This window comes from Labeo rohita, chromosome 16 (assembly GCF_022985175.1).
Source record: "Labeo rohita strain BAU-BD-2019 chromosome 16, IGBB_LRoh.1.0, whole genome shotgun sequence".
Classification (NCBI taxonomy): domain Eukaryota; kingdom Metazoa; phylum Chordata; class Actinopteri; order Cypriniformes; family Cyprinidae; genus Labeo; species Labeo rohita.
Window position 1 is genome coordinate 7,999,536 of NC_066884.1, and position 10,517 is coordinate 8,010,052.

At 34.1% G+C, this 10,517-nt stretch overlaps 1 protein-coding gene across 1 annotated transcript; it reads right to left on the reverse strand.

Annotated features, from left to right (window-relative positions):
- Positions 1 to 2,306: 2,306 nt before the first annotated feature.
- On the reverse strand, positions 2,307 to 4,377 carry LOC127179033 (fucolectin-like). The gene is made up of 6 exons (XM_051132283.1): positions 4,305 to 4,377; positions 4,142 to 4,253; positions 3,437 to 3,513; positions 3,014 to 3,311; positions 2,764 to 2,918; positions 2,307 to 2,446 (listed from the first exon to the last, which is right to left on the reverse strand). Exons 3-6 carry the CDS (start codon positions 3,507 to 3,509, stop codon positions 2,436 to 2,438), a joined length of 537 nt encoding a protein of 178 aa, XP_050988240.1. The 5' UTR covers positions 3,510 to 3,513; positions 4,142 to 4,253; positions 4,305 to 4,377; the 3' UTR covers positions 2,307 to 2,435.
- Positions 4,378 to 10,517: the final 6,140 nt, after the last annotated feature.

Consider the following 10,517-nt stretch of genomic DNA (forward strand, 5'->3'; position numbering starts at 1 on the left):
TCAGACTGAATTTCTGCATAGGGGACCCTATCTTTTTCTACTGTACATTCTATAAATTAATGAATCATTCAGTAGTATGTTGCCAAGAAAGAACACATTCTACACCTTAAAATGTAAAAGTCAAGTCAAGTCAAGTCACCTTTATTTATATACCGCCTTTAACAATACAGAATTGTGACAAGGCGGCTGTACAGTATTACATAGGAAACAGTACATCAACAATGCCAAAGGCAACATTAAACACTCACATTATAGGTAAAGGTAGTTAATCAAAAACAATAAAATAAAATGCAATATTGTGTTAAGAGAAAGTGTCCCCAACTAAGCAAGCCAGAGGCGACAGCGGCAAGGAACCAAAACTCCATCGGTGACAAATGGAGAAAAAAAACCTTGGGAGAAACCAGGCTCAGTCGGGGGGCCAGTTCTCCTCTGGCCAAAGTTCCCGTGGTCTTGTGCCGACAGCCGTCTAGGTGATGTGGTCTTTAATGTGGATCCGTCTCTGGGGCTCATCTAGTTGATGTGGACTCCGCTGACATTCAGGGCTGTAGAGGTCGTCTCTAGGTGAAAATGGGTAAAATGGTAAAATGGGTTTTAGTTAAAAGATATTCAGCATTTTGAAATGTAGAGTTTGTATTTATTTAACAAAATGTGGTTTTGGCCAGAAAATGAATTATTTGGCTGTTTGTGTGTTGCTGTGTTAAGAGTTTAGAAAAAGCACTCTAAGTATTGGGAAAAGCAATTGAAAAAAAAACTGTATTTGCAAGTGTGCAGTTTACAAATGTAGAATTTTCAGTTTTATATGTATAAATGTGTCAGTTATGATTGACAGTTTATAGTAACGAATGTTGTAATTGCTCTTGTGTCTGGCTGTTCTGGATGCAGGTGCTCTGTAGCGCAGACCAGAAGGCAACACTTCGAGGAGGGAGTGAACTGGGTGTGTGGGGTCCAAAGTCATTTTATTAGCCCTTTTCCTCACTCTGGAGGTGTAAAGATCTTGGAGGTTGGGCAGAGGAGCACCAATAATCCTCTCAGCAGTCCTAACTGTCCATTGCAGTCTCTTGATGTCTGATTTGGTAGCTGAACCAAACCAGACAGTCCTGGTCCATCTACTCCTCTCTCTAGTTCACCTTGTCCTCTCCCTGGTCCAACCAGTCCTCTTCTTCATCCAACTCTCCCTCATCCAGACATTTTCTTTCTGTTTTTTGCTTCTCTGTATTGTTTTGAACAAAACCAATCCAGAGTGCCTTTTTCATTGTGCATGGGCATGTAATGGAAATACTTAAAATTATTCATTAAGAATGAAATCAGCTATTTTAAAATAATTCTTGTCAGCTCTTTTAAGCTGCTGTTGTTGCAAAAGTAGGGGCTTTACACTATATTTAAAGTTTGGAACATTAGGTCTTCATTTCTGTCATACTGTGTTTAAGCATTTGTAAAAAAGATAAGAATGATCCATGATTTTGGTATGAAGTAAGATTGTGTGAAAAGAAAATTTCAGCAAATGTATGAATTGACTAAATATTGTGTGAAAACAACATGAATTGTGGTATGGTAGATATTGTGCCAATTGTGTTTAGAGTTTTGAAAATGTGACTACAGATTGGACAAAGCGATGTTAGCAATTGAAAAAAAACTGTAACTGAGGCCTGTAGAGTCTGAGGTGAAGTTCTGCCATTTGTGCCATAGATGTAGAGAGGGTGAACAGACGGTTCCTGATTGACAATGACCAAAAACACACCTCTAGTTAAAAAAATGCAAATATGCTTTTTTTTTTTTTTTTTTTTAAGAAGAAAACTGTATGTTCTACAAGAATAATTGTGTTAAACTGTCTCTGTAAAACTCGTCCAATACATTTTCTTTGGGAAATGTGTTGACGTTGTGGTTTTCTTGGGGCAAATGAGCAGTACTATCCCATATAAAGTATAAATCACTAAACAGATAGTCTGTATGTGCTCTTGCATTGTCAGTAGATATAGGGATGAGACTGGATGAGGCAGACAGTTCATGCAATAATCGTTTTAATTACACGTTTAGTACAGAGGCAAAGTCACTGAACATTTCGTCCAAAATGAGTTTTCTGTGTTACTGAAAATATCTTATTATCACACAATACACATGCATTTCCAGTTTTTAAGCATATCATCTTTTTTCCAAATATGACACAATGCAACAGGCAGCATTCTGTTATTCCTGAGCTAATGATAGGTTTACTTTTTTCTTCATGTGGAGCATGACAATTATTACACTTTAATTTTTTTTTTAATTGCTTTTCAATCCAGTGGTGATCCAAAAACTTTTGCAATCCAGTGATCCAAAAACTTTAACCTCACACAGTGTAAGATATTCTTCCCGTCCTGGAATAACAACATTATTGTAACGTCCTTCCATCCCATCACATTCAAAGGTGGCGGAAAGACCAGCAGGAATGGAAGAGATCACAGCACACCTGAAGAAAAGGAGAGTTAAGCATCTGATCAAATTCTAAACTACCATCCATATCCAAAGCAAAACCCAGCAGCTACACTGCAAGTCGATGTAATTAAATACAAGCGTTGAGATTAATAAACAACAGATGAGATTCAAGTGAATTCATAGTTTTGAACAAAGAACTTGTCTTATAGTCTACAAATGAAATATAGGACAACAACATTGTTGCTTTATTGAATATCTGCTGTTTTTGATTTTTTTTTTCTCTCTTTTGATTAATTACTTTTATTAGAGCCACACTGTTCAAATCCTGATCATAAATGTTCATATTCTCACCATAAAAAGCTGGATAACCGTAAACCTCGACCTCACAAAGGGTAAGAACTCGATTAGATCCAGGTATGACCACATTGACGTAACGGCCTGGAATGCCTTTCTTCAAATCAAAAGTGACGGATCCCCCAGCTGGAACGGATGAAATCTTTCCAGCCCTGAATAGAAATCACAGCACAATGTGTGATTGTGTGTTTGTGTATCACATTGTTCTTTAAGAGAACCTTTTAAAATAGTTTTGTAGTTTTCTTACAATGGGTTGCTGTTGCCGTTGTTCAGCAGAGAGTTTCCAATGTGTATCTCGGCTCCATCAAGTCTTTCAGGACAGCAGTCTTTTCGGTTGGTGATAGTTACGGAGGTCACTACGTACTCCTCTAGTAAATCCAATCTCCACCATGGGTCATTTTGCGATTCAGTATGAGTACAGGATCCATGATGAAAATGTGAGTCAAGATTTCCATCAATAGCATTGCTGGCATGGCCTTCTCCTGACCAAGGATCCCCGACCAGGTCTGATTGTGTGGCCTTGCCATATAAAGCAATATTTCTGGCTGAAATTTTATACCAAAAGTTTTCTGAAAGTTATTTTTATACCAAAATATGCAGTGCATGTAATGTATTGCAAAGCACATCTGTATTATTGAAATAAACCAACTGTACATTTTTTTATATTTACCTGTAGCTGCAGTTGTGACTGTAAACCAAGGCATCATAGAAATACAAAGCAGGAAAAACACATGCATTTCCATTGTTCTGAAAATGAGAAAAACCAAGCTTTTAAAAAATATGCTTTTTATTTACAGTTTCATCATAAAGGAATTTTATGATTTATAATTACATTTTAAAATGTGGGATTTAACAGAATGTAACTGAAGTCATTTTAGTAAGTAAAATGTCACACAGTGATAACATGCACATGAAAATATATTTTTAAAAGTGCCTGTATAATATGATCACATTAATGATTTATTAATATTGATACTGACATTTTTAAAAATGCACATGTATTTTAAAACAGAATAAGGGTCTCTCAAAGACAAAATAAAGTTGTATTTAAATGTCAGACCAGCTGTATTTAAATGACATTTTAAGGTGTGGATGGAACTGATCAATAATCGTGACATAACACACCATGTTATTATTTATTTAGCACGAATAAAGCCAATACGGAAAAGCCACGGGTGACAAACCAAGTGGTTTTCACATTGTTCTGGAGGAATTTTGGCCCATTCTTCTTTACAATGTTGTTCAATTTTATTGAGGTTGTGGGTCTTTGTTTATACTCTCCGTTGATGTGTTCTTTTATCTTACACCTTTAACCCTATGATTATTCAGGTAGGCTAAGGATAGTCGAATCTAGCCTAAACTATAAAGTACTCACCCGTCCGCAGGTTGCAGTCCTTCAGGAATGATGTAAAAGATTCCCTTGTGGTTGTTCTTGTTTGAGGCTCAGTTATAAGTATAGTCTCACGGGAGACAATCGTAACAACAAAATCTCTTATTTTATTGGTTACAAAGCAGTTAATGCAAAAATAAAACAAAATATCAGCTAAGCCACAAGTTATGTACTTCAAACTTAGCGCCCTTTGTTAGGGTATCAGATGTCCTTCACGCTTAATGCAGGCAGCATCCGAAGAGTAGTTCACTCCTCAGACCTTTTTATAATACTTCTTGGGTAATCCCAATTACTCATCAATGTCTCTCATCACAGATGTCCTTCCTCTTTAGTAGTCTTCCTCTTCTTCATCATAATCTTCATCTGGCTCACCTCTACTTGATGTTGCAACATGTTTTCTTCACCATTATCAAACTCAGACATCTAACTTTCACAACTGTTGCTTATTCATCCTAACAAACAAGTTCTGCAAGTGCAAACAAAGCATATATGGCATTAACTTAAAAACAAGCAAATAATATAACACTGAAACGGGTAAATAGCAATATCAATATCCAAAACACCCCCTTCTTGCTATTTCCTGGTTCAGTCTAACACATTTATTACTCTTTCAGGTGCATATACCCTTAAAAGGTTTTGGTCTTTTTATTAAACTTCATTAATTTAATGTATATTTGGTCTTTTGTAGTTATCTTCGTTTTCCCAAGAACATTCATGTACTCTTTAATCCAAATTTTCCCTTTTTAGGCTTCAGTACATCTTCTCTAAGCACCATATTTCTTATAATATCATGTTGGGGCCAAATTTTTATACTCTGCTTCAAGTAAGAATTCTCAAGTCTCAAGTAAGACATTGGTTGCCACTTTTCTTCTGGGATCCTGGGGCTCTTTCTCTTCCATCATATTCAGCAATGCCTCTGTCTATAATATAAAACATCCCATTCTCTTTTAAATTCTTAAAAATTTCATATTGTACCTTCAATGTAAAGCATGTACAAAAATTTGGTTCCAATATACATCTTTTATTCCATCATATTACATCTCAATATTTCAACAAACTCTACATTTTATTTTTTTAATATTCTATTGCTTCATTACAGTTGTACTGTCATTACTTAATACAATATTTCTTTACATTTCCTATAATTAAAATCACACTTTTTTTTTTTTTATTTAACCCTTGTATGGTGTTCATATTTCAGTGTTCTGCATTTTTTTGGGGTTTTAATTCAACGCAATTTAAAAACTTATGTTGAAATACTCAACTGATGTTTACTTCATCCCAATTACAAGCAATATAAACAGAATGTTTGGCTAATATTTGCCCTTTTCCTTTGTTAGATCACATTTATGAATTACAGAAGCACACAACTCACACTTACACTCACACTCTCTCTCTCACACATACTAACACAGACACACACATAAACACACATACACATACTAATAGCAGGCCCAGAAAATAGGGGGACAGAGTGAAGTTGCACAGGACCTAAAATTTCCACTCTTTTATTGGCCACGGGTCCAGAGGACCCGAACATCCTATGTGTAATATAAGTGTGTAGGGGGGGTGTACAGTGAGCAGTCATTGAAAATTTGTTCTGATATATGTTCTTATTTTGCGTATAATTTTTCTTTTGACAAAAAGTGAAAATGGGTCCCACAGACCTGAACACCATACAAGGGTTAACCCAATTTATACATTATCCATATAACATTTCTTGTGTTATTTAACACCCCAAAAAATCATGTCCTAAACTATTTTGCACTTGAAATGGCTGCAATTATTGTTGGTATGAGGAGGCACCGCAGAGAATTTATTTCTTTAATTCTTTATTCTTTATTTGCGACTACGCTAACTTGCACTGCGTTTGGTATATTGCGTTGGATCGATATGTAAATGAGATGTTCATCGTAATCTTCGTCTGGCTCACCTCTGCTTGATGTTACAACATGTTCTCTTCACCATTATCAAACTCAGACATCTAACTTTCACAACTATTGCTTATTCATTCTATAACAAACAAGATATTTTTAATTACTGTCACAAACTTTATCATTTACAGTTTTTTTCAATTGCTTACAAGCATTTCCCAATACTTAAAGTCATTTTTCTAAACTCTTAACACAGCAACACACCTACATCACACAGTTAGCCACATTTTGTTAAAGTTTTTATTAAGTGCTTAAACACATTTCTTGAAATTATGCCTCTTTTTTGTGAAACTCCAAACTTCTAACTCAATTCCCCAAACGTACTATATTCAGGTCAAAATGAAAAAAACAACTCAATCTTACTGAAAAAAAAAACTTTGCTCTCAGACATGACACACAAACCCTAAAAAACACACACACTACAACACAGTTTTACACACTGATGAGATCAATTCAAAACAATACTACGAAAACTGGTAATATGCATACACAACAAATGTATGCATTTGCAAGGGTTTTAATCCTTTATTTTTTGTACTGTAGAGTACAGCACAAAACAGCAAACAACAACAAAAAACATTATTCTGTCCCAGCGTAACCCTTTCCTTGGATTTATATCAATGAAAAAGGAGGGAAATTATATACTGGGTCTGAGCTCACCAAATATATATAACTAATAGTATTTGGAGTCTGGAGTTCGGGGTCTCACACTAAACACAGAATTACAAATAAATTGTGCTTATGAAATGTGAATGCACTCTGCACTTGTGCCGATTCAGATATCAATTTAGTTACTAACTGCTTAAATAAAACATACACAGAAATCAGGTTTAACTAATAGTTTTTGTATTCAATGTCTCTTTTCTTTCTTTTTCTTTTTTTTAAAACTGCAACTACATTGCAGTATGCTTGAATACCTTTTCACATATTGAAAATAAAAATATATATCTTCAGTGAATTACAGTTCAGCCCTTAAACAGTAAAGCTGTCAGTCAACAATTACAGTTGAAGATGAAAAGGAGAAATAAAAGACATTTCAAACAGTCAGAAAACGTAGATATATATACTAAAATACTGAATGAAGTTGGAATGTGTTTGGCTCAGTTCAGTCAATATGAGTATATGAATGCCTACAGAGTCCCCGCCGAAACAAACGACGAAAAAACGTTTCCTTCTTACAAACGAGCCCTCTGATTGCGCAATCCATCAGTAGTGAAATTCAGCTCGTCTTTACCCTCCTGGCACGAAACCAAAACGACCACGACGCGATGAAACAGTCCGATCTCATCAAGCACACACCTCATCCTCCAATCGCACGAGCTAATGCAATGAAACAGTTCAGGCATATATTTAATGAAGGAATCGCAAGGATGGATAAGATTAAGCGAGAGCTGAAATGCGGCTCGCATCTCTCTCTTTTTTTTTTTTTTAACTTCTTGCACGCATAAACCAGATACAGATCAACACAATAATGGATGACAATATAATAAAATAAAACTGGAAGACAATGAAGGAAAAAAACAAAAAAAACAACAACAACAGAAATAAATAAATAAATAAATTAGAGTAACAGAGGTAGCAGCTCAGATTACATAATCATCAAATCAGTACACATTTTCACAAATTTGACACTTTTTTTGTTGTTAATGTTTTTAAGTGTTAAAATTAGGTAGTTGAGGTCACAAAGAAAATTACACAAATACATTTCCTATATATTCTATGTCATGTTTACAATGAGAAAAAAAAATAACAGAATATATCGCACATAGTGAAATCAATGTTTAAATTGGATTTTGAATCAATTTTGACAAGTCAATCCAAAATTCTTTAACAAGTGGACATTTGAAAAAAAGATGATCAATTGACTCAGTATTGAAATTACAAAAATTACAGTTCAAGTGAGCATTACCAAACTTGGAAGTAATCTCATTAGTGGGGTATATATTATGCAAAATTTTTAAATGTAATTCTTTAACTTTGTTGGGTACACAAAAATTTATAAGGTAAGAGCCATGCTTTTTTCCAGTTAATCTTATCTATTAAAGAATTAAAAAAAAAAAAATTCCCCTTGGTGTAACTCTTTTTTTTTTTTTTTGACTGAAACATATTTCTTATATTTTTGTTACTACATTTTGGGTCGTAAATATTTTTGCCATCAACCAAAAACTTCTGCTCACTTTTTACAGTTTTTTCAAATGATAAGTGGCATTTCATTAGGTGAACAAAACCATTTGGTATAGCTTTTACCACTTTAAGGAATTCCTTATGAACAACAGGGAAATTGTATTTACACATGAAATCACCATAAGAATAAACATTCCCTTGTGGATCTAGCATATGACACAGATAATTGATACCTTTTTCATGCCAATTTTTGAAAAAAAAAATCGACTTGTTCTTTACTAAAATGCTTTCGTTGTTCCAAAGCTTCACTTTATGCTAGGAGAAACTGTGAACAAAACAAAGTTTCCATGCCAAAAGTGCCTGTTCATGGAATTTAGAGAGTTTTATGGGAAGTTTAGAAGGGGAGAAACTACAAGTTAACAAAAATTTAAGACCTCCCAGATTTCTATACATATTGTGTGGGATAAAATACCAAATAGAGTCTGGTGAATTGACACAATTCTTTACCCAATTTACTTTGAAAGTATAATTAACATCAAACAAAAAAAAAAAAAAAAAAAATCAAGCATGTCAAAACCTCCATCAGCTTTTTTACCACAGAAAACTTGTTTCAAATGTTGATGTTTGTTTTTCCAAAAAAAGTTAAACAATAAACTGTTAATTTGTTTACATGTATTATCTTGAACAAATAGTGACAAAGATGCTTATATAAAATGAGACAAACCATCTGATTTTATTAAAAGCACTCTACCAAGAAAGGATAAATCTCTTTGAAGCCAATTGTTAAATATTAGTTTAGCTTTTTTAACCTTAGGAAGAAAATTAATTTCTTGCCTAATAGACATTATCTTGGAAATGTGGATTCCGAGATATTTCACATTATCTTTAATGGGTATACCATTCACAGAGGCTTCAATACTATCAAACAAACAAAGAATTTCACATTAATTTAATTTAATTTTAGACCAGAAGCCTCTGAAAAAGTGTTAATAATTTCAAGGTCCTTTGCAACCTGATTTGTGTTTTCTAAAAACAGGGTTGTGTCATCCGCAAGTTGTGAAATTCTAATCTCACGGTCAAAAATTGCCAACCCTTTGTGCGGCTCGCATCTCTCACCACGAGCTGGCGCAAAAGTGATGTCAGCAAACATCGACGCACTTCTCTAATAGTAAATTCTATTTCACAACAGAATTAAATAAAATACATTTATACATTTGTTTTACTTGCCTGAACTTATGCATTAGGCAAAAAAACAAAACAAAAAATAAAAATAAAAAACCAAAACAAACAAAAAACATATACAATAATGTGAATAAAGAAACAATTATTCTCAAAGATCAGAAAAATTGACAGAAGTCTTCCATCGATCCATAAACTTAATTATTTGAGTGGGTTACACCAGCATCCTGTCTTTGGTGTGGGACAGGCCAAAGAACCTCCTCAACATCACAGGCTAAATTGACCCTGGACAGGCAGCAGTGGTAAAATCCTCTTGCATGCCTGATCCAACCCTGGCACGCATCAACTAAAATATATGAGACTGCTTGTTTTCTTGCCCTTGTCCTTCCTATTTCTCTTCCATGTTGTTGCAGTCGTTCTCCTTCTTCATCTCCCCCTCTTCCTCTTTCACCTCCTACTCTTCCTCTTCGAAATTACACATTATGCAGGATATTGAATGAAAAAGATCGGATAGGATTCACAGTTACACTTTTACTTGTGGTCTGACAAAAAAAAAAAAAAAAAAAAAAAAAAAAACATTACAAAGTCATTATGAAATAGAAAAGAAAAAGAAATATGGGCAAGGGCAAAAATAAATAATTAGAAAGTCCACTGTCAGAATTTGTAACTCTTGTGTTGTCCTCTGTCTACATATGCTTTCCAATTGAAGGTTCATGAGATGTTGAGATGTACCTTTGAGCTATTTCAGAGAACTGCTTTATCATTGGTTGATCTGTAGTCTCTACATTATTGAAAGTTAATATTCACTTGAACAATTCATGACAAATTTACAGAAAGTCTAATAGAAATGTATAGAATATGCTTGACAGTTTTTAACAACTCAATCAAAAATTTAGCATTTACTGCAAAGACATATACGATGAACTAATGACTTGATGTTTTGATGGGTAAGACTATAGCACAGAGAACTATATACATGTAATACATTTTGAACAACATGACAATAAGAACTGATAATGTAAGAAAACTGCAGACAAATCAGTTGCATAATCAGTTGCATGAATTTACCAAAGCAAACGCAACTTGTTAAAAAAAATTAGAAACATTTTATGATGTGTACAATT

Coding starts and splice junctions, on each gene's coding strand:
- LOC127179033 (XM_051132283.1), bottom strand. CDS start 3,509: ATGGAAATGCATGTGTTTTTCCTGCTTTGTATTTCTATGATGCCTTGG. Junction 3,312..3,436: donor AGTCACAACTGCAGCTACAG/GTAAATATAAAA, acceptor ATAAAATTTCAG/CCAGAAATATTGCTTTATAT. Junction 2,919..3,013: donor AACGGCAACAGCAACCCATT/GTAAGAAAACTA, acceptor ATTTCTATTCAG/GGCTGGAAAGATTTCATCCG.